Source organism: Struthio camelus, chromosome 27 (genome assembly GCF_040807025.1).
Source record: "Struthio camelus isolate bStrCam1 chromosome 27, bStrCam1.hap1, whole genome shotgun sequence".
In the NCBI taxonomy this organism is placed as follows: domain Eukaryota; kingdom Metazoa; phylum Chordata; class Aves; order Struthioniformes; family Struthionidae; genus Struthio; species Struthio camelus.
Window position 1 is genome coordinate 4,172,296 of NC_090968.1, and position 24,200 is coordinate 4,196,495.

Below are 24,200 nucleotides of genomic sequence, written 5' to 3' on the forward strand. Positions count from 1 at the left end.
AATTATTAGCCATAAGAGTCACAAAATAACCCAACAGCATGCACCTAATAGTAAACAGATCTTATGTGTATATGCATATACACATTATATACACACCAGTACAAAACTATACAGAGTAACAATAGCAGAGTCAAAAGTATAACCAGAATAAAGAAAACCTTTATGAAGGAAAACAAGGCCACTGACTGGGATGATGCCTAGGCTCCACAGCTAGACCCCAAACCAAGAGTGAGCACAGCTGGCAGGGGGACCCCTGATGGGGGACACAGCATCCATGCACTGGGCCTGCTGGCAGGATCCCTGCAGGCAGGCTGGCCTCCCTTCCCTTCCCTTGACAGGGCGGCCAACAGCTCCCAAAGGCAGCTGGGAGACGCAGCACTCAACCCAGAGGCCTCCCAGAGCCCCTCGGTGCAGGGGCAAAGCAGGAGAGCCGGCCCCGGCGGTTACACTTAGGCTGTATGCGGTGCTGCTCCCAGCCGGCAGGGGCCGCGGGTCCGCGAAGGACCCCTCGGTGCTCCCGAACAGCAGCCCAGGCCGGCGGGAGCCTTCGCCGGCGCCCGGCCGCCGCGGTTACTCGGCACCTTCAGCCAGGAACGCGCCTCCGACAGGAGGCGGCCAGACAGCTCCAGTCAGAGCCACCTCAGCACCTCCCTCAGGGGGCGCCTGCCCGGGGGCTTTTATAGCTGGGCCGATCGGGTACGCAGTCACCCACGAGGACTAAACCGACCAATCAAAGCGTGCACTCCCGATCCGCCTATTTGCATACCCCTCGGAGCGGCAACAAGCACGCGCCTCAGCCAACCTTCTCGAAGGTTCCCTTGATGGACAGTCCGGACCACGTGATCCGAGGGAGCCAATCCGCTCCCGAGTGCAGGGCGGGAACCTTCGGGGGCGGTAGGGGCCGCGCTGGGGTCCCAGAAAGGGCGCGGGGAGCGGCAGGTCGCCTGTCAGCGGGTTCTCCCTTATATCCGGGGGGGGGGGGGTTATTCGCCACAGTATCTAAAACCCTAATATCCCCGCTCCTCATCAGCTCCACGTGCCCAAGCTCACGGAAAATACAGTCGGCCAGGGAAGCATCTAGGTCAAGGCAGGCTTAATTATACGTAAGGTGTATAGTGTTAGTCCCAACCCGTGTGGTGGAAAGGGGAGCTGACGGCTAGCAAATAACAAGCCGCACAGATGAGCGCCGCACTCGGCTTCTGTTCTGCATTCGTGTTAACCTGCCCAGTAACAATAATTTAGAGGGGCAGAGCGTATATGAAGGCAGCAATACGCTCTCTGGCTAGTGGAACGGTTCCCACCCACGCATCCGTCCTGAACTCCCGAGCCTTTAACCATAACAGATCAGCTCCTCGGGGGTGAAAACTGGAAAAGTTCACTAGGAATAAATGAAATCCCCCTGTAGAATTTCGGCCCCACCAAGGCAGGCTCTGCTCTACTGCTCGTTTCTGTTTTACTGGGGGATTTCTTTATCTAGTTCTTTATCTGTTTAATAAACAGATAGTTCTTTTTTACATTAAAATTCCCATTGTGTTGTTTGGTGCTGACATTAGCTGAGGAGCTGGTGCCTGTTTCTTTACTGCTCTTTCTTTCCTCATTATAGCTGCTGAGGTGGAGGCAGCCAGCAGCAAATGCTAGCCCTGATGATAAGTTAGATTTTTGTTAACACTACCTACCCTCCGCAGTGATGCTTTTTTATCATCATATTGCTGCTGGAAATCACACTGAGCGAGTTTGAGATGAAATATTTACTATTTATTAGTGAATCAAGTAACGGCATCAATGTTTATTGGCCCCATGCCTCTTAAACCGAATGTCCCATATGCTGGCAGCTCCCATGATTTATCCTTGAGAGAGACTCTGCTATCTGAACTCCAGCTCAGGGACTCCAAAACGCTACTTCAGTTTCAGGAATGTTCCGAGTTTCCCTTGAGAGTTATAAAAATCTCAAACTAATGGTGCTATATCCGGAGATGTAGTGGAGGAGGGGGCAGGCAGGAAGACTATCTCCAGTGAGTCTTAGTTTTTCAAAGCACTTCTTCCCTTAAACACATGTAAACCAAGTCTTTTGGTTACAGTGGTATTGTTAAACCCAAGGGTCGTGAACTACCACGACCACCACCCCAAGGAAAAAAGCCCTCCTAACATTTTATTTAGTTATTTTCAATCCTGAAAATTAAGCAAATCCGCTGCCTAGGGAAGGGGAGGGATCCTCTTTCAGTGGCTTTTACAGTTGAAGGAAGACTCGTCTGTCGATACGTAATACCTGGGCTCCAAAGAGTAACGTAAAGGTGATCTCACAGAGAGCTGTTCCCCCCTTCTCAAAACTGCTGTTTCTGGAGGAGATGTTGTGGAGCGCAGTGGGAAGACGAGCAACGCTGTAAGGAGCAACTTTTTCCTAAAACACACAAAAAAAACCTGTTGCTTTTTGTTTGCCTTCAAGCTTTTAAGTCCCCACACCCATCATGGATTCTTTGCCGAAACCATCCTTAACATCACATATAAAGCTATCAGCCAGCCTCTAAGAAATACAGCTTCCTTAAAAATAGTGAGAGATCATTTGAAAGATGCATGGGCTTTGCTTGCTTGCTTGCTTGCTTGCTTGTTTTTAATTCCTATATCATTGGCCTTGCATTTATCTAGACTTGTTTGGAAAGCTGACTCTCATTTCCAGTTTCAGTATTCCTCTTTCAGACTCCTATCACAGCGTAATCATAGTTCTGCAGAAGAAAAGGATCTCTTAAGTGTGCTTTTATTAATACTCAGTTCAGGCGCTACTGCATGGTGACCTGTATTAAACAAGTTGCATTTAATCACCAGACTCCGTGTGTTTCCGGTGTTCTGCCTGTCTTGCCTCCACTCCAGACTCAAAGCTACTATTTAGTTACTTCAAGAAAGGTATGTGACATTTTGCTACTATCAAACATCACAAAACGTAGAGGCAACAAAGTAAAATTGCTGTTTGCTTAAGCTCACTTGCTGCTGCTCCCGTTAAGGAAAATAATGTTCAGAACAGCTTCAGTAAAACAAGCACCTTGTTTGGTATCAGACTATTAAAGTCTTTTCCTCACAGTGCAGCAGAGTAGGTTCTGCAGGAAAAATTAGAATAACCAGCCCAAAAGGAATTTTGTTAGGAGGTTAACAGAGAACTTATTTCAGCCAGTTCAAATGGGATAAATTCATGTCCCCAGAAGAGCCTGTGCATTCCCATCTACTATCTGAATAGTTATATGAGAATTTATAAAGTGCGTGGCAAATCTGAAAATCCAAAAACATGCCAATGCAAAGAAAAAGGAACACGTACTTATTTATGAACGCCAAGTCCAGATCCATAAATTGCCTCCTTCTTTTGCCAAAAGAATAGGTTCCATGTGGTTGCTAGCAGTCTATTTTAAGGCACTTTTATGCTTTTCACTATGTTGTTATATCCAAAGAACACTTGATTGGGAATTCAGTTGTCTAATTCTGAACGCATGACACACACCCAAAAAGAGGCAGTTAAATTAAATTATAAGGCTTGGTTGGCTTGTTGTTTCATTTGTAACATGCCTGAAGCATCTACTGGCTTCACCGGGAATATCTGTATATAAATCTCATCTCAAGCTGTATTTACATATGGATCTAGGCATATTAAAAGGGTCCAGGGGACTCATAAGAATCACATTCCAAGCCGTGATATCTCTTCCTGGTGCTGCACAGAGACCATGCCTTAAATACTCCATACCCAGGGTTCACATCAGGCATTTTACTGGGGACATTTGTTTTGCTGGAAGCTATGTATAAAAATACAATTCAGTGTCTATCAAAGCAAGTGGCAAACATCAAATTGGCCAATAAACACCTGTTGCATACATAATACTTGTTCTGAGCATGTTTGGCACAGCCTTGCCATCTTGTGGTCTACTCAGCTCTGCAAGTTTGAAAGCAAAGCTGGGGTGAAAGGAAGAGGACCCGACAGCATAGTTGGAAATGGGAAGAGTATGAGACGCTACTCTAACTCACAAACAGTGGGGAAAGAAGTCTAGGGCAGACAGGGAATTGTCCCCCTCGATCTGTTTGCCCTACAAACACATGAGTACATAGCTCCACTGATGGCTTCGGGACTACTGATTTATGCTGGCGCTTCAGAGTCATGCACTTTGCTGCCAGACGCGATTTCTGGCCCCGCTAGCAGTAATGGCAACAGATGGGGAGGAAAGTCTATCTTTCGACTGCTCAAGGCATTTATAGGCCAACAGAGCTCATCCTGAATAGGTACATGCACTGGTGGGATCCTGTTGTTCCCCTGTACTTGGACTCTGTGAGCTCAGCTGGTTTCTCATGCTGCTTGTATAGTAATAATAATAATAAAACACACGGTATAACTGAGCAATGCTGTTAGTGTGTTAAACACTTAGAGAGGAGAATTTCCTCATGGTTCAACTCACAGCAACCTTCCTGGTAATGAGCAAATTTCATTGTCTTTCACTCCGTAGCTCCAATGGTGACTCTGCAAAGGTGTCCCAGCGGGTGGAGGAAATGCCAGAGCAAGCCAGGCAGACATCAGCAGGCAGGTCTGGAGAATATCAGCCATGGCATTAGCAGCAGAGAATGCTCGCAAGTAACCGAGAAGACCAAGGAAACATGAAAGATTGGCGTGGCAGGATTAAATCTTCAGGAGAAGCTGTCTGACCGCCGCAGTGAGTTAACAATGAAGTCTTTGTATCTTCCCTTTATACAGCTAGGGTTCCCCAATCCCAAAGGATACATTCTGCTTACTTTAACAGAGGAAGTCCCACTTCCAATGTTTTTTGGTAAGGAGGGGGTGGTGAGGAAAATACCAGCTGGATACAGCGTCAGCTGCTGTAAATGGGTTAGTGCTGGAGAAGCGAGAGCCAGTAAAGCAACATGCAAGTGGTGGAATTATGGTGCTTTGCAATTGCTGATCTTCTGACTTCTTCAATTCCATGAACTCTGGGAGCTTCAGAAATGTGTTAGCTTAATTGGTGTCATTAATCTAACTAGAATCATATCATCTTAATTTGTATTGAGGGGAATATTTGTTTGGGGAAAAAATGGCTAGACCTTTGTTTAAAGTAGCATATATGCCTTTCAAACCAGCTATTTTATTTCAAATGATGAATTAGGGGCATAATTTCCTTTCAGGTTTTGAAAATTAACATCTAATTATACTTAACCAAAGGGATATTAACACCTCTTATAAAAGTGAATAACATTATAATCTAAATTTAGAAGAGAGACCTTTTCAGTGAATGGCAAGCCTGGAATTACTCAAATACAAAAGAATAATCAAGGAATACAAAAGAATAATTTACAGAAAAAAATTAACATGTAATAAAAACCAAAAGTAATTTTTAGGGCAACCAAAGAAAAATGAATCTGCTGTCTGAGATCAGTATTGGTAATATTATCCAACCCCTTCCAGCCTTGCAGCTCCAGAACTGCTCACTATAAGTAGCATGATTCAGAAATGGGATTTCCATTCTTTTGGGGCCCCTAAGATCTTTTGGAAGACATTGAGACTATTTTCATTTTGTTTGCTTCATTTTAACAAGTTGGTATCTGGAAGGAAAATTAGAAATTAGATGCATTATTTTATTGGTGAGAACAAATCACCATCAAGACAAATTACCAAGAAATGTGACAAATTCTCCAACTCTGAAAGTCTTTTAATAAGACTAAATAACTTTCTGAAGAATGTGATAGTTCAGCCTCAAACTCTTAGGCCTGATCTTGGAATCAGTGGGGGAATTAACCAGACAAAGAATCATAGTTTCAAAAAAGACTTAATATTTGTGAATCTAAGCTTCTTTGACAGTTGCAAAATTGCGAATGCTTGTCCTCTTTCTAAGAGCACAAAGGCACAGAACTGTTTTCTGGCAAATATTTCATTATTTCAAGCTATCTCCTCTAATGAGACAGAGGCACGTTTTATTTTTCTCTTAAGCCTTAAACCACAGATTGCTTAGAGAGAACTGCAGCAACCAGAAATGGGACTAGTTATAGCCTGACAATCCATTACTTGCACCTAATGAATTAAAATCTCTTTGGGAAAGAAAAGCAGCATAACAAGGGCACTTTCCTAGGAGAATGCCATTATGCTTTCAGACTGACACTTCTGTCCTCACTGAAGGTTCCCCAATGCAAAGTCCTTGTGCACATGAAATCTCATGTTCAAGCCATAAAGGAAGCATGTGCCTCCCTCTCTCTTGGCTTGGGATTATTTTGTCTCTTCCCTTTGGATGTCAGGCTGAAGTCACTCTTGCATCCTTCCATAGTGAATGCTTGTCACTGGGAATATTTTCATGCAACGGAAAGCCAGTGGGGTGAATACTTTCTGGATCAGAGCACACACAGATACATGACTATGGCATCTGCAGTTTGGCTTATTTCTAAATCAAACTCATAGAGCAGGTCTGATGCCAAGAGGCTTTTCTCAAAATAGGAGTTTCCACTCCCCTGATATTGGGTTGCAAACTGCAATTCCAAACTGGGACACGTGCTAATATTATCTTCTCAGATGTTCCTGAACTTTCCCCTAAGCTGTGTTGGTGGTTAAATGAAGTAGTTCTAGTGCTAGCGTAACTTTTGACAGCTCTGATGACCAAAATAATCTCAGCACAGAACAGATATGGCTCCAAAGGGTGGCCAGAGTAACCAGTATATTTTTACCCCTTTTCTTTTGGTGACCACCATATGTATGAACACCAAGGACGCAGCAAGACTAGGCAGTGGAGAGGCTGGCTGGGCACTCAGGCGAACTTTGTGCAAGTAATGGCTCTGACACAGATCTTTATATACGACTTTGGGCGCATCTCTTATTCCTGCTGTCTTGATAAAGTGGCAGTGATTCCTCCTCCACCCTCCCAGACTCCTCCACACGTCCATTATAGCTTCAAGATGATAACCTTCCCTGTGAAAATGAGGTCTTTGTGATCCCTAGGGCCTTTATGAACTGCTTTTGCACCCTGCCATAGCATCCTCAAGAACTAGGGTGTGAGGAAAGATGTTTCAAGTCAGACTCATCTTTCCACATATGCTTCAGGCCCAATTTTTCTGTGAGCAGTAATGCTGAAGGAGGTAGTTTGTCTTTTCAACACAGCCACGAAAAGAAAAGGGATAATTACATGAGTTTATCTTTTCACTCTACACCATATTATTCAAAAGGGCAAGATATTTGCCTAGAAACAGTGCAGTAGGCGGGAGGGAAAACTTCCAGCAAACACTGTACACTTGAATCGCATCTTTCATCAGAGAACGTGAAAGGGCTTTTTAAACATTACGGGGGAGATTTTTTTTTCCTAACTATTCTCCATTGGCCAAAACTCTGCTTCTGTTAAAGGCAATATAAAATTCTTGCTGTCCTTTGTTGGAGCAGCCCTAGGAGTTAGGCTGACACAGTGCTTTTGAGATGCTGTCTGAGCTTTATTAAAGGTCTTTAATGTCCATTTCTTCAGCTGTAAAATAGCTTTGCCCCGAATCATATAGTGGGTCAGCAAGAGATTTAGTTTGTTGAATCCAGGGGTTCTCTATATTCACACTTCTGGAAAAATAGGTTCAGATGTATGCAGATAGAAGAGAGAAATTTGAATCCAGTTGTCCTCGGGACTCAACTGCTGGTCAACAGGTTTTTGCTTTAGACAGTATTGTTGTATTTCCGCAAGCTCTGCCTCCTCTGTTTTTGGCAGTGTGCATTGGCTTAGACACCCTGCCCCCAGAGAGCAAGTATAAGGCAGCAAATTGCAGGCAGAGGGATGGCATGTCCCCCCCAGCTCTGAATTACGCGGCTGGGGTTGTATCCATCAGTCCCTTCAGCATTTCCTTATGACTACTACGGGAGCTCTGAAGAGAGCACCCGATCTGCGCCTAGGATTAGGACTATGGATTTTCCTCTAGGTGGCAAAGTATTATTTCAAACCTCAGGCTTCATCAATTCCCATTGCAGTCAACGAGCTGGTACTACTGTGCTTATAGCCATGCACATGCACATGCACATGCACATGCCAACACACTCTGCTAAAGACAGCCTAAAGCTATCTTTCAGGCACTTGCCTTTGAATGCAAGCATTAATGAGCACTGTTAGCTCCACTACAACGCTGTACAAGCATAGCTTTGCAGAGAAGATTCAAAACTTGCAGGGTTTTGGATTACACCCCCTCTGTTGCTGTGGCTTGTTCATAACATGGGTATTTAAAAAATAAACTTCTTATAAATAAAAGGACCATTTAACATCCATGTGACAAGTTACAGCTAAACCCAAAGTGCATAAATGCCAGAGGGTTTTTTTTTTTTTTTCAGTTTATAAAACCTTGTTTCTAAGTTTATATAAAACATCTTGCTGGGTTTTTTTTCTACTAAAAGAACTCTAGGACCCAATCCAAAGACCACTGAAGTGGATGGAAATACTCTCATTGATTTAAGTAAGCTTGGATCAGCTCTGTTTTTAATATGGAATGGCTGGATGGGGAAGAGATTTCTCCAGTACAGGATGAGGAAATCTTGCCCTCTGGTGGATGTTGCTCATGATAGAAATAAACTACCAGGAATAACTGGCTTAGAAAAGAAACATCAGCCAATCTCACTGTGCTAGGAAGGGTGACGTCTCCAGTAACAGATAATGAAGGCCTGGCTGTTAACATCAGAGTAAGCTAGCCCCACAGGAATGGAAAGGGCAAAAACTGCTCTCTATTTTTTCCCTCTAATGTTTCCAGATTTTGATCTGTTCAGCTGCACAAAGTGGGGTTTGGGGTAGGATTCTTCAGAGCTGCGCTAATGAGTTCTCCGTTGTCCATTAGATCAGTGGGCACTGGCTGATAAAACTCAGCACCATCCACACACATGCATTTAACAAAGAATATTTGCTAATAAACCGTAAAGCCAGTTCCCCCAAAGACCATAGGGCCTGCGTTGCAATTGGGTTCCTCCCACTGAATCACTGGGATTTGGTCACTGCCACTCTTAAGGGTTTGCTAGTATCCTTAACCCTTGTCAGGGTTAAGGGAACTGCTCTGCTCAGTGGTTTTTTTTCATTTTGGTGAAAGGCAGAGCAGTTTGGTCATGAAGGACATGGTCTTTGTTGCTGAAATCAACACTAGACGATGAGAAGAGTTAAATAAATGAATCTGAGCTGAAAAATTCTTAGCCCAAGTTTTTTTTTTTTTTTTTACTTCTGAGAATCTGACTCATGGCTTCATCACAGGAATAAACCTAAGCATATGTAGCATTGCATAATTATATTGTTTCAATGTGACAGCTTTCATTAGGATAACTGCAAGCTCTTTACCATGGTGGTCAGAGTCATATTTCTATTTTACAGGGGGTAAACTGAGGCACATAAGAAAGGAATCCACCCTCCACCAGCCAGTCCAGAAACAGACATAATCATAGCATGCAATTTCAAACATCTTCAGTGTGGGCATCCCCAGCTGAGTAGGTGAGTAGAGTCTCTTGCTAGTCCATAGAGGGACAGAAGCACTCTTAGGGCATGCTGCAGGTCATCCTAAGAGAGAAAGCTTTTCCCTTTGCCTGTCCCTGAGGGAAAAGGCTTTAAATGATGGCTGACCATAGAGAATGAAAAATCAGCACTAAGGTTGTATATGAGCTCCAAGTAGTGTCTTTCTGGGCTCTGTTTTCCTTATTCTTTCTATTGAGGTAAGAAGAGGCTGTTTGTACAATAAAGTAAATGACAAAATATAGTCTTTCTCTCCTACAAATTGAACTTAAAGTGGCTCTACGGGTACTTAAAAAACAGTGCATGCAAAGCAATGCACAATAAAGAAATGGTCCAAAGTGGCTGTGATGTGGAATGAACTAAAAGGCACTTCCTGTAATAACTACAAGAGGTACCTCTGCCATGGCACATGGTTTCCCCTCCTGAATTTGTAGCCACGTCCTGGCATGTTTCTAAAAGCACCTACACTGATGCTAATAATAGCTCACCTCCCATTTCGATCCAGTCCTCAGGAAGGCAGAATGTTCCCATCTGTACCACCCTCTGCTTCATCTTTCCGCCTGTGGGGCTGCCAGGCTGCGAGGAGCACGTACTCCCTTGCCTGGCTGAGTCATTACTGTCCACCAAAGCACGTAATGCTCCAGGTGCCAACGTGGAGATGAGTGAAATCTGGAGGAGGGAAAGTGATGATTTTAGCAGGGAAAAGATGCATAATTATTCATAGGGATGTCTCTCTCTGCACTGTCTAACTGAAAAAACAAACTGTTCAGAATTATTTTCAGCTGATTTGTTCTAGTTGAAGTTCCCAGCACAACTGTTTAGCCAGAGCCAGGGAAGGGGCGGGGGGGAGATGCTATAAGCCAGATTCTGATCTCAGTTACCAGCCTATGAAGCTCACTCTTAACTCTTTCCATGGCAAGGATGATTTGTACCTCATAACCTCAGATGCAAACCCAGCGTGGATATGCAGGAACACTGGCAAAACTCTAACAGTCAAAACAGTAAAACTGGGATCAGAATTTGATACAACTCCAGACTAGCTCTGCTAAAATAAAATAGAAAGATTAATACAGATTAAATAGACTGGAACATATGCTTTTTGGGCCAAGGCTTGTTAAAATACAAAACCTTTCACATCTAAGCAGTCGGGCAAATATATAGACTACAAAAACCTGTGCTGGTGTAGTGAAGTGACGGTTAGCAAATGACTCAATGACAACCCAAGGACTGAGAATCCTTACATGGGGAGCGCATCAGCTGCTAGGCAGCACGGTCAGGAGAAGGCTTGCTGCAATGTGCCCAGCTCTGGTTCTTTTACCAGTATTGCGTTCACATTAAAAAAGGGGAAAATAAGCCTGCTTTGGGTTCGCAGTTGGGGTGCTTCCTGTAATATTGATTCTAACACTTCAGGGAGCAGTGAAGTGATATGTCCTGTCTTGCAAACATAAAAATAATCTAGAGTCAAACCTGGTGCTTTCTCTGAACACCTGATGGATGCAGCTTAGGACGCCCTATTAAGGGTCAGTTCCCCTGGGACTGAACCCTGAGCACAGGGTCAACATTATCAGTCCACAAGGGTTAGAGCTGTGCACTGGCAAGTGGCGGGTCACAATCAAGTTTATGCTTATAATTAGTCTTCAAGAATGGTTTCCTGCACAGATGCTTTTACAGCCCCAGGATCTAGTCTTGACAGGGTTGTCTCTTTGAAGACACTGATGCTCTCTCTTCTCAACCTACTGTCTTCACTGAGTGGTAAAGAAGCTCAGTACTTCCACGATATCATTCACACTAACCTGAATTAGCCCTGTGGGAGCCATGGTTGCGCTGTAGTGGCTAGGGCAAGGCATAACCCATTATCTGCAAATTCACAGGGTTGGACCTTTAGTTCACGTGTTGATCCAGATGGCGCTGAGCTCAAACCCTGCTCCAGATGCATGCGAGGCAATAAAATGACGAGGAAGGAAGCTGGGCCGTCCTCCAGCAATAGCACCCCTGACCTCGGGAGGCTGTGCACTGCTAGAGGGTGGTAATGATAGCAAAACACTGGTGCTATCAAACAGCTTTCAAACAGAGGGAGTTGACTTGTGCTGACACCAGGCAGATAACTTAATATTTACATAGAATTTCAACAGTAAAAGCACGTTGTTATGCCTTAAAAGCTTTTGGAGGATGAGATCCAAGATGGCACAGCAAAGCCATGGAATGGCTCCAAGTTCTATTTCTTTGCAGTAAATTTGTCAAAACGAAGTGTTGACTCTGTAAATCGCTGAGTGAGCAGATGTTGCCCCATTCACAATGCCAAAGCTCCCAGTAGCCCTCCTGCCTCAGCCTGCTGATTGTAACTTCAACCTGGAGGTTCAGTGAGGTGCCAGGAGTGAGGCCAAGGCTCCAGGGTTAAGCTAAGGAGCTGGTCCTAAATGCAGTAGTAGCCACTTTGCCCGTACTCTGCAGTCCAGACCTGGACTGGGATCAGCAGATTGACTCATCTCCCGGTTCTGCCACAGGATTCCTGCATAACCTTAGATGACTCACTTCATCTCTCTGGGCCTCTCTTCTCCAACTTTAAAATGGAGAGGGTTGTGCGCATTAATATGCCTCCTTTATCTGTCTTTTGTATTAATGCTCCACACGGTAGTGTTTGCCTCTGACAATGCAGAGCCCCAGTTTTGGCTGGATGTGCCTGTACTGCCACTGTGTCATAGTCATAACAACATAAATTTATAATAACTAAGTTGTGCTTATTTTCCTATACCTACTGCAGGAGCCCCTTTCTTTATTCAATTGTTTGAAGCCAGAGGCAGTTACACAAAATCTGCGCTAGAAGATGATGTATGACAGACCTTTGAAATCTGCTATTGAGCTGCTATTGTTCTTGCAAATGTGTTTTCAGACTTACAGAGACAAAAAAATACTAAAGTGTTTTAATCAGCGGCTAAACCATGGGAGGCAGCACAGCAGCAAGGGAGGCAGAAAACCCAGTCTCCTTACCTGGCCCTGCCAGGGAGAGGGTTGGTCAGGTCCAGGGCAAAGCACCACTCTGCCCTTGTGTTTGCCACTGCTGCAGGTAGTTAAATTGCAAGTTCCTCATGGCAGGGACTCTTTTGTAACATATGTTTCATGCTAGACAAATAAGACAGGGAGTCTCATTCTAAACTGCTACTGTCAGAGTAACTAAACCCTCAGGCTTTTCAGTACCGGCACCCTTTCTCTCTCCAAAAAACTGAGCAGGTATAATGCACCCTTCCCCTTCTCCGTACTGCTTACTGATCAGCTGTGTTTGTCCCCTGGCTTTTCTTCTCTCCCCATCCCTCTGCACTTGAATTTTAATCAGAAGCAGCAGCTGAACAGAAGGTGCCATTTCCATAGCTACGGAAGAGGCCTCGACAGTGAGAGGTGATGGAGAGGCTTTTACCCAGATGCAGCCATCATTAACATTCACCATAATAACCTCGCCTGCAAGCACAGCCCTACTATGGCAATAAGGCGCTTGGGCTGTAAATCCTTGGCCAGGCTCCTCTTTCATCACAGAGAACAAAACCTTTCGGGTGAGATTTTTAATCCGCCAGTTAATCACTTTTATATGTGGCATCATTTACACATAAGCAGAGACCACTTTAAACCACGCGTGGCTACTCCAGTGGTCACCTTGCCTGAGGCGCATGTGGACAGTAACTGCCCTGTCTGAGGTATTATGCATACACAAATGCACGCACGCGCGCACACACACACACACGCACACACACACACACAGCATCTGCTGTCTGCATATTACTCCTCCCACTGGACTGTTTTATGCCTTTAGAGACAACACAGTTTAGCAAAGACAGTTTCTCTGTACTTCTGGCTGTGCCACTGAGTTATTTTGGGTAGGACCTTTCCCCTCCATTGTCTCTATTTAGCTTGTGTTTTCCCTGTCTTAAACCTTCTGTCTCTCCTCAAAAGCACAGCCTAAGGCAGAAATTTTTCCTCCCTGCAGGAGCCTCACCAAACCAACACATTGTTCAGGGGGTAAAAACCCTTGTCATGCCATGGGTTGTCTCTGTGCAGCGTGACTCAGGCCCGTTATGGTTTCATTTCAGGTATAAATCCCAGGCAGTGGCTGAACTGAGAGGCTGTGTGGGGTGCGCAGCATGCTTTGGTACATGTATTACAAGGGGATCAGTTTTGCCATTAGGTTGGGGATCTCTTTCCAGCACTGGTTTGTGCCTGTTACAGCGGAAACCTCCCCTACAGAGACCCAGCGTTTGGCCTGCTGTGTCCTTTTAGCAACTTCTATCCTAGCTTCCCTCACAGGAGTGCAAGGCAACAAACTGGATGAATAAAACTGAATTTGAACGTGAGGGAGGGAATGCTGGTTGGGGAAAATAACCCCTTGAGTAATTTATGAGGCACATTTATAGCTGTTATTTATAGACCTCTATGGGGGATTCATATTGTTCTCCACCATCTGACATTATTTGGCAGTTAGTGGTGCCTATAAAAAAAAAAAAAAACCCGAACATTTTTGATTAATAATCTTGAAAGCTCAGGCTGTCAGCAAGTCCTCAGAAAGACTGTCCCTGCTCTCCTCTAATAAATAACTTATGGCTTAAAGGTACAAGGGCTTGATTAAAACTCTCATCACAGTAAATCAATGGTAGCTCAAGGAAGAGAGGTCCTTTCCCTTCCCCCATTCAGATCAAGTTTACCTGCTTATGCTTTTCTGGCATTTGATTTTGCACGCATGCAAAAATACTAAATCAATGGCATCAATAAAGTGCTCACCAGGGGTCCTTAGTTTTTCCACAGCAAGCTGGAAAGCAAAATTTTTTAAGCATGTGCCTTCAATGTTATTTTTGGAGAGATTAATGAATTCAGGTGCAGTAAAAATAGTCTACTGCAAACAAATTCCTTCTTAGCATACTGGAAGGATAAAGAATGTCATCTGCATAAGCACAGCCTATATGATACCACTAACTAGGCAAAGCAATTGCACCACTGCTGTGGCTCTTTGGGGTAGTGTTTTGTCTCAAATGACCTTGCCTGTTAGGAGCTGTTAATCCCAGAACTTGCCTTGCCTGAGGCAGGAGACACATCTGGAGAAGAGCACAAGAAACCTTCCAACCCCAGTTACTGCTCTACGTGGGAACAACGTGTGCATCTAATTATAGGAGAGAGGTCAGTAGGGGGCTGGAAAGCAAATGATGATTCTTCGAAGTCTTTGGCCTGCAGAGTGAGGAAAAGCTCATTTCCTTGCCTACTCTGATATCCTATGGTTATTTCGCAGCGTTTCTTAAAATATAAAATCTCCTGAGAATTCAATCCAACTGCCAAGTCCTGGTTCGTGGTGGAGCCCTCCTTAGCCTCTCTGGAGTCTTTTCCAGCATTCAGCAGTGTGGCTGCTGCTAGCTTGCTAGAGGAAAGGCTAAAATGCAACTGACTTAAAGCAAAAATGCAGGATGGTAGTTCATTACCATGTTGGCCCAGAGGCTGGGAAAGCTTCATCTCCATCACCAGACAAACTTTAGAGAGAGTAGGAGAGCAAAGGGGAGCAAATGACAGGATCTCCTGCAGAGCCCTGGTCAATCCACAGACATTTTGGGTCTCAGCCTCGAAATGTCCAGCTGGGCTGAGTCCTCTTGGGACTTCATGTTTCTCTTTGACCAAAGAGTAATATGAAACGGCCCAGAAAGGAAAGCCACATTTAATCTCATGATGCTCCTGCTCTTTACCATATCACCCAAGGCAAGCCATTCCTGGGAATTGTCTAACATTTGAGCCAAAAATCTGAATGGAGCTGATGAGCTCTGTGACATTTGAATGTCATCTAGCCTTGATCCAGTCCCCAGTTTGTGTTTGAGTTGGCAACTGGCTTCCCCTCCCTGTCCCAGAAAGGCAACACTCCGCCAAGGTGACAGCCACTTCTAAATGTCGCTACCTCTCCCATGCCAGGCTTTTCTTTGTTCTGTAGAATGAAAAAGCTACAAGTAGGTGCATAAATAAAACAGTGTTTTTCTGCTTAGTTGATGCTGTTAAGGGAGAGAAATGCAGTCATTTTCATGACATTTTGATCATCTTGTGATGAAAGTCTTGCTAGAATCTATAGGAAAAGCCACTGGGGTGAATCTGACAGGGCTCTCTAGAAGAAGCTAATAAAAATATTATAGCTTTGCTGTAGAATTTTGTGTGTGAATTTGAATATGCACTGAGAAACAGATGATTCCCTGTCACACTTACAGCGATTTCTAATAGAAAAGCCCAGACTATTTCAGCTGCGTATGAACCAGAACCTAAAATGCATCTACCTAATCCAGGACAAAAAAAAAAGATGGCAGTTTTTTGGTGTTGAAAAGCACACTATCAATGCAAAATCCTGTGCCCTTTATGTTTAAGTAGGTCCATATCTGTTTGTGGAAGAAGTAATGTGAATAAGAGGGGGAAATAGGCTCAAGAAATTCAGAGAAATGCAGTTTAAACATGCATATCTGGTGCCCTCTTGTGGAAAAATGCCATGCTCCGCTTTGGAGGGAAAAAGCAACTATTCAATGGTTCTAATGAACAGAAAATTTTGTCTCTGGGGTAGGGCTTTTCTTTTTTGCCACGTGTTTGGACTCAGAACATAGATAGAAAATAGAGTTTAGGTAGCCATTTAGTTAATCATTTTTCTGAAAAACTAACTTGAAATTTGCTGGCCTAGCAGCTGCTGCAGTTTTATACATTATTTGGGTAGCTGTAACAATCGCTCCTCATTACTGTATCACCTAGCTGTTGGCGAACAACAGGTTGTGTTGGAGTATATTCTGGTTGCTCCTGGGTATTTTAGGGAGACTGGGGGAGGAAGAGATGTGGCTATCAGAAGCAGAAATGATAGTGGAGTCTAAGTGTGTGAGCTGCAATAAAGTTTCTAAATACCTGTTTTTATGAATTTTGAATGAAATAAAAGCAAAAAATGGATAGTAATCATCATGTTTTGGACCTGAAATTCGGTGGTTGTTAGGGTTTTTTTTTTTTTTTAATTCCCATCAGAAGATGAAAGCAATTTAAACAATCATTTCACATCCCTTCAGAAAGTAAAATAAGCTGCTGACAAAATTGTTTAGTTAACAGTGAGCTGCAATTTACTCTATTTACTCTTGCATTTGCACTACTTTACATCTTAGGAATGCTTTGAATGAAAGACATTAAATGTAAATGCCCTCAAATACCAACCAAAGCATGAAATTTTTGTCACCTCTACCTTATAATCCTAACAATCCAAACACCATTCGTCAAATGTTATGACTGTTCCACTCATAGCTTACGTGGGACAAATGAGCAATTTAAAATCTTTTTTTTTTAACTAATGATTACTGTTTAAAATACACTTAGGGGGAGCAAATGTTGGCCCTGACCGCAACCAGGTTGCAGCAGGCACAACATATTTGCAAGCGTATGACAAGGCTCTGTTGCAACTTAAAAAAAGGACTACTGCAAAAAGAGATTCTGTGTTTTTTCTATGCCCTTACACATACCAGCAACAGGCAGCCATATCTATAGCTAAAATCTGAAAAACGTAGCCTCATTGGAGTCAGATTTTTCCAGTTTTAGATAGTCCTGTATATTAACACAGTGTTTCATCAATTCTGGCTAGCATGACTGTAACTCAGCGTGATACCTAGCGAGGTGACGGTCAGCAAGGAGAAGGCGTTGCAGCTTTCATCAGCACACGTTAGCTGGCTACACTTATAAATGTTCAGCGTGACTTTGGTTGCAGATCTATTGCTCTCCTCACACAGGGGGGTGTGCTGCGTCTCTGCAGCAGGACCTGGTGGGATAGGGAGTAGAAGAAAGGGTTAAAAGAATAATACACTCAAGTCCATAAGGATAACTCCACAGTTAGTCACAACTACTAGAGTAAGCAGAGGGTAGCTTCTCTGGCTTGTATTATCTGGGAGAAAGAACAGATCATCTCGTCTAATTGTAGAGCAATCATTTGGCAAAGTTTGCAGTTTCACAAGGAGAAAGAGGAATAGGCGGAGTAATAGCAAAGAGGGAGATGATTCTCTTGAAGCTTTTAGCCAGAAGCTAGCTCTTGGAAAGAGATGGTGGGACAGTTTACTGCTGAACAGAATCACTGTTTTGATTGTTTTCAAGAAAGAAAATGGTTTTGCTTTCTCTGCGTTTTGGGTTTTTTTCTTTTTCAGGGAAACTATTTCTGCTACTGGTAAAAAGAGCACAGAGCAAAATTCTGCATGTTTTCCAGGTCAGAGAGGAAAATTCAGGGGGGTTTTTTGGACTTTTATTTTTCACTATTTTCTCAAAGAGAAAATATTCACTATTTTCTCTTTTCACTATTTTCTCTTTTCACTACTATCTATTCACTATTTTCTCTTTTCACTATTTTCTCTTTTTTCACTATTCACTCATAGAGAATATATTCACTATTTTTCTCAAAGAGTGGGACAAATAATATTATAAACCAAACAGTGGTTCACACTTTCCCTTATTCTCCGTCCACCAGTAGCTTCTTATGTAGGGAACTACTTCACAAAGCCAAAACGAACGAACAAACAAAAAAACTGCTAAAAAACCTGCTAGCCATTTAGGAAGGCTAGGACAGAAACAAAACCATTTCAGAGGAAAGAAAGCTCTGCCATTTCTTCAAATCTACCTTGCCTCTGTTTTTGGACGTTATGCTTTTGTGAAGAAAAGTCAAAACCTCCTTAAAAATGACTTTTTTTCCTGCAACGAGATCAACCCTGTACTTGTTCTACATTTATTACATCCTACATCGTTTTTAACACGTGGCCAAGAGAGCTGACAACTTTGATTTTGTATGTCTTGCTGCCATCTAATGATAGTGAGCTAAGCCTTCACCTTTTGTGTTAAAGGGAGAAATATAGTTTTGAAGCTATAGCCTGTATCAGCACCGAGCAAGCAGCTGAAAGTATTAAGTGCTTGAATTATTAAAAAGAAAAGTCATAAAAATCTTATGAATTCAAAATAAGTTAATTCATATTAATTAATAGGATTTCAGTCCTGCATAAGCTGTCTAGAGCCATACGTAGTACCTTAGTTAGGGGCACGAAACTGAGATTGTTGGTACAAGGCAGCTGATGGGCAAAAGGAAGGCCAGGAGCTGTGTGACACCATGTTCTCAGCCCACGTGAATGCACCCATCATGACAGTCCACAATAAGGGTTACCCAAGAGTTCCCGGGGTGTTTTTGCCAAAGAGGAGCCTTGGGGACCTGTGCAATCACAGACTTTCTCAAATTCCTGTGGTGGGAGGTACTGACCTGTAGAAACTCTGCTTTTAGCCTTCTGGGAATGCAAAACTGCATGGGTTAACCTTGACTGCTGCAAAACTGCTTGGGTTAAACAGCAGCATATGTATGTGCTTCTATGTAGATATATCGAGTATAGCTATAAACGAACCCTACGTCACAGAAGCTTTGGTTTTGAAAATCCTGTCTTTGGTCTTGACACATATTGAAGGAGGACAGCGAAGGACTAGGGACAACTATTGCTCCCAACCACCCTCACACTATGCGACAAATGAAGCCACAGTGTCCTCAGGCGTGCTTACCTGCCTCTCCTCCTCACCCGCTTCCAGCTACTGTTCCAGGTGCCTTTGTCTTCTACTTTTTCTCCTGCTTTTAGCCACTAATTCTGTACCAATTCTAAGCTCTAGATCTATATTGGGTCTTATATGCACAGTCACAGACCAGTCAATGGGAGGCCTGCAGAAAACCAAATCAGCACATACCTAATAAGCCATGAGCTGGATCTCAATGGTGCCAGCATAAAGGATTAGCTGGATTACTGGGTTGACAAAATATGGCTATTGCTCTGCTCTTCTGTAGCAGCAAACCAGCATTGCCCCACTGACCTGAATATCCTTCCGAGATTTCTCACTGGCATGGTTCCTCAGTATGTTAGGTTTAGATCTGGCTGTTCATTGCTTCTTCCTGACCTCAAAAACTTCTATATGCTTCAGTAGATTTTTTATTTTGTTGTTGCTGCTCTTGCACTCCCTAAGGCCTGCTCCAGCATGAGCTAGGTTCACGGGGTCCCTGGAATGGATTCCCTGGAGAAAAGGCTTCTTTCTTCCAATTTAGTGGCTAGAGGAAGAAATAATGATAGAATAACAACAAATGGAAGCTCCGCAGATGTGCGTTAACTAAATACCAGTGCTTTAGGCTGACTGTATCTTCCACCATGATATTATCATAGGGGGGACAAGCTAATACATCTTATATATAGCTACCCACCAGTCCTGCTCTGTAATATTTAACTGCGTACATGCTAATATCTAATCTAAGCCTCCAGTAGCCAGATAACTGCACGTCTTTGGTGGCACAGCCAGAATCCACAGCCTAATCAAAAGTCTTCTGTCAGTGCATGACTATTGCCTCATGTTTCTCAATAAATATCAGTTAAAGGTTGACCCGCCTGTTGGCTGGCTGATAGGTGTCCTTCACCACTAATTTGGCAAAATTGGGCAAAATGGTGACTCCATTAATGTTGATAGCTCAAAGTATAACCCTTGAGCTCAGCCGGTTTTGGCTATTCCATTGCGCTCCATGAACACAGTTACCGCACTATTACACTAAACATGCTATCTTCTAGTGAAGACTTAATTCACAGTCCCATCTTCTCAATGAAAAATTGAAAAGCTGCTCTCCCTTTCCAAACAGACAAAAGAGAAATCCTGTTAAAACTTCCCATAGGATGGGGGCAACAGGTTTAAAGCTGTGTGGAGAAAGCTAATTGCATTTCACAGAGGATTTAAACTTTTGGTATTGTTCAGATTAGGAACAAGAACTAAACATCACTGCAAAGTCAGTTGCAGAATCCAGCTGTGCTCAGATATGGGGGACGGCCACCGAGTGGGTTGTCCTTGTGGATGTATGGATGCAGCAGTCGAAGGCCTGAGGGGCTGACAGCCTTGGCTGGTTCGGAGACCTTGCAGGGATCTGGTGTGATTTCAATCACAGCATCGCTGCTATGCAGGAAAACCCAACCACTTCCACTAAAAGTTTCACTGGAACGTTTCCAGCCAGCTCGAACACTCCCCATTCAGTTATCTGTGTGTGGTTTCTATTTAAGGCTGTACTTTCTCTCCCCTCCCCCATCTCTGTTAGGAAGGTCCAAGTAGTAACACATTGGAGAGCTGAGGACTCCAATTATTATGCCAATAATTTTAGCATCTTCTGCTCGCCTTTCATCAGTGATCCCTACTTAACCACGTAATGTGGAGCCGGGAGTTTTCAGACAAATGTCTCTGCTTTGCCAGATACTGCCTTAAACAGATAACTGCCCCGAGGAGGCTTGCTCTCCCTTTCCTCCAAAGGAAATCACATTGCGGACCGCTGATTGCTCTTTACTATCACTAGAACTGTGAGGCCTTACCTTCAGCTCTGCTACCGTATATCTGACTCGTATGTATGATTATCATCAGTCTACATTAGGCACTGATTTCAGAGCCCAGTCAACTTTTATGTGCTGAAGGCACCTGCCAAGGTATGCAGTTACATAGAACACATATCGCCTTGAGACACAGATGCACCTAGTGAAACAACAACATTTTGTCTTTATTAGGAGTTCCCATGGTAATATAACACAGAGTTCTTAAGGAATAAAACACAAGACTTGGGTTGTTTTTTTTTTTTTTTTGCCATTGAGACAATGGTCAAATATCAGTACTTCTTTTTGTCTACACACATGATCAGCTTTATCACTTACAGCTCCTCCACTCATGGTTCACAATCACAAATCCAAGGGTTAAATCCAGCTAGTATTAAATCCTACTTTTTTTTTTTTATTTTTAGAGCTTCAAGTCACTGCGGTTAATTAATTAATTAAGTCATTGACTTTGTTTTCTTTAAGCATTTACATATGACATTCATTAAACAGACACAAAGCGGACGAGCTCTCACAGGAAAAAACATGCTTACATAGCCTGCAAAAAACTTTTTTTGTGATTTTTTTTTTCCTTTTGAAGAACAAATTAAAACTAAAAAGTCATCATGAGTCAGTGAAGGAAAAAAAAGGAAGACTTAAGTGAATACTGAAGAGCCGCGAGTGTTTCGTAGAATTGAAACGGATTTGCATTTCTTTTTTTTTCTCCCCAACTCGTTCAAATTGATTTCAAAGTACAGGTGAAAAAAAAATGAAAATAGCTGCAATATATATTACGTTTACGGATTACTTAACAAACAAAGTGCAAACTCCTTTATGCAAAACTAAAAGACCCAAAAGTTAAACTAAAATGCACGGACAGATGAGTATGGCGATGTTTTTTCTTAACTTTTACGTTCAAAGGGGCCTAAAGGAATTAGGGGCTGATGTTGGGAGGGTTTGGGTACCTACACAGCTTCCAGATCCTTTGAAAATCCCAGCACTTACTTATACTTCATAACAACAAATTTGGTATTTGTTTCTTAAAAGCCTTCATATATCTAGTTTTTCCTTAAAAGAACCTGTAAACAACATTTAAAAAATAATCACAAATATGGAAAAACAAGGTCAATGTACATGGTAAAGTACAAATAGAAGAGAAAGCAGAAGAGGCAGGTAAGTGCCAGGGCATACAGACAGTGGAGGTAATGCTGTGTTAACTGTGGGCAGAAAAGATCTCTGTGCTAAGAGACAAGTCCAAGGCCTTGGGACCATCAAGCCCTTCAGCCAAGTTTAAGTGGGACTCCAACGGTGCAGATTTATTCTCCATGTCCCGAAACAAGAACCTCCAATATTAGGGATAAAAGACCTTCAATCCTTGAAAAGATTTAAATGCCCAGATCCTGCTGACTGCCACAGAAGCTGGAGCACCTAAACCCCCTCAAGGAGAGATCAAGGCCTCTGGTTTCTCAGATTGGAGGCAGTAAGCATCTGAGAAAGGGTGGGGAACAGGCCTTCTCATCACTATTTGCACAAAGGCAGATTCCTGAAGGAACAAGTGACTGTAGAAGAAATTTGCACCGTGCGTGAGAGATTCTCAGCTGCTGTTGACCCATCGAGCTGCTCTGAGACTCCCAGTTACAACAGCTGGGCATCTGGTCTCTAACTGGAATTGCTGCAGATGCTCACGCATGCACTCAGCTGACCAGCCTTTAGATGAGAGCTAAAGATAAGCTCTCACAAGGTTTTAAATAGCCGGTCATTGATGGCCGCCGGAAAGGGGAACATGGCTGCTACAGAATTTTTTTCAGATAACATGTTATTCATTGCCTATGGCCCCCTGCTTATCAATTTCCACCTCCAGGAATGAAAGACAAACTAACTGCTAAAAGCTTCTAAAGACACTCTGTCCCAGCTCCTCAGCTGGTATGCGGCACCTTTTTTTGCACCAGCTCACGTCCTAGTATATTTAAGAGAAAAATCATAGCTTATGAACTTGCTCCGTGACCTCCTACTGAAGCTAAGTGGGAAGCATTGGCTGGAATGACACCTGAAGTACCAGGGAGGCAGTGGCAGTGACATTGGTGGGAGTCTGTAACTCGAATGAGGCTCGGGAAGGACCAGGAAGAACTGGGAAATCCCCAGTTCTGAGATAAGGCTTAGTAAACACAATGATACAAAAATATTAAAAACACACACACAAATATTAAAAAAAAAAAAAAAGTTTCCTCAAGGACCTTGTTTGTAACAAAATCCAGAAGGAAAAAAATGAAAAAACAAACAAACAGAACAACCTCCCCCAACGATTCTAGCTCACCCATCGATGGGCTGCGATGCGCTTTGTCAATTCCTAGTGCTGGGTCCTGTTTCTCTTTCTCAGCAGCAGACAGCTACTCAGTGACCTCAACAGCGGTGGCAGGGAAATGGTTACAGATAGGCCTGGATTTGTGTCCCTCCGTGCTCTCCTAGCTATTCCGCTGGAACACAGAACCCTACAAAACATCCAGTTTAAAACCCTTGAACTACTCTTCTGCTTGACATTGAAAAAAAAAAAAAAAAAAAGCTATTTTTTACATTTATTATTTATTTATTCCTTTTTTGTGTGTGTCTTAAAGGCAGCTCCCGGGAGATTCACTTTATCCTTCCTTTATTAAAAGAAAGATGCTTAATGGGACAGAGGCCACATCTCTCAAACATCCTCTTTACATTTACTTTTCCATGTCAGAGGTGTCAAAAACAGGGTTTATTTCTTTAAATGTGTAGGGGCTGAGGGGGAAGTGAGAGGGGTCGATGAAGATGAGGAGGGAATCTGAGGGGACTGAAAGTGGCGCCTTACTTCAGTCCCCCCCTCCCCCCAGTGGTTGCCCGCAGTAACTGTCACAGGCTCTAAAAGAATCAAAAAGGGTCTCCAGGTGCCCCCATCCCCTCCCCTGGTCCGCTAGGCGGGCACAGAAGGGGTTGGTCCTTAGCCCAAGCTGGTGATGTTGGCACGTCCGCCGGGCGGCGCCACGATGCGCTGAGTTGTGCGACGTGGGATGTTGTCGTCGATCTGCGCACCTGGAGGAGACAGAAGCTAGGTCAGGTCCCCCATGCGAGGAAGAGTTTGAGACAAGCGAGTTATGTGACAGCCTCCCGCAGGCTGAAGTTGGCCAAGGGGGTCAGGAGAACACAGCTGCACTAAACCTCAACAAGTCCTCTTAGGCCAGGCTCCAACAGAGCGCACTAAAAGCATCATCTTTGGAGGAAAAGCCCTTATTGGCTTCCATTCTACTGAAACCTATCCCTCCATCCAACAACTAAGCCGCCCAACCCTATACATTTGAGAGTTGGCTAAAAGGTTTCCCGTTAGTGGGCTTTTTATTCCTTCTTATAGTTTTCATCACGCACG

General features: G+C 43.4%; 1 protein-coding gene and 1 long non-coding RNA gene across 5 annotated transcripts in view; both read right to left on the bottom strand.

The window, feature by feature from the left end:
• Window positions 1-19,283, bottom strand: part of LOC104138193 (uncharacterized) — a 74,052-nt gene extending 54,769 nt beyond the window's left edge. The window contains exons 1-3 of the long non-coding RNA XR_692881.2: window positions 17,086-19,283; window positions 9,941-10,121; window positions 2,267-2,398 (exon numbers count right to left, since the gene is read on the bottom strand). This is a non-coding gene — a long non-coding RNA (uncharacterized lncRNA). The remainder of the gene's footprint in view (window positions 1-2,266; window positions 2,399-9,940; window positions 10,122-17,085) is intronic.
• Window positions 19,284-20,985: 1,702 nt separating this feature from the next.
• DPYSL2 (dihydropyrimidinase like 2) overlaps window positions 20,986-24,200 on the bottom strand; it is a 58,455-nt gene continuing 55,240 nt past the window's right edge. For all 4 annotated transcript variants that reach the window (XM_009665676.2, XM_068920866.1, XM_068920867.1 and 1 more), the window contains one exon: window positions 20,986-23,869. In XM_009665676.2, the coding sequence (XP_009663971.1) occupies window positions 23,778-23,869 (92 nt within the window). In that variant the 3' untranslated portion in view covers window positions 20,986-23,777. The remainder of the gene's footprint in view (window positions 23,870-24,200) is intronic.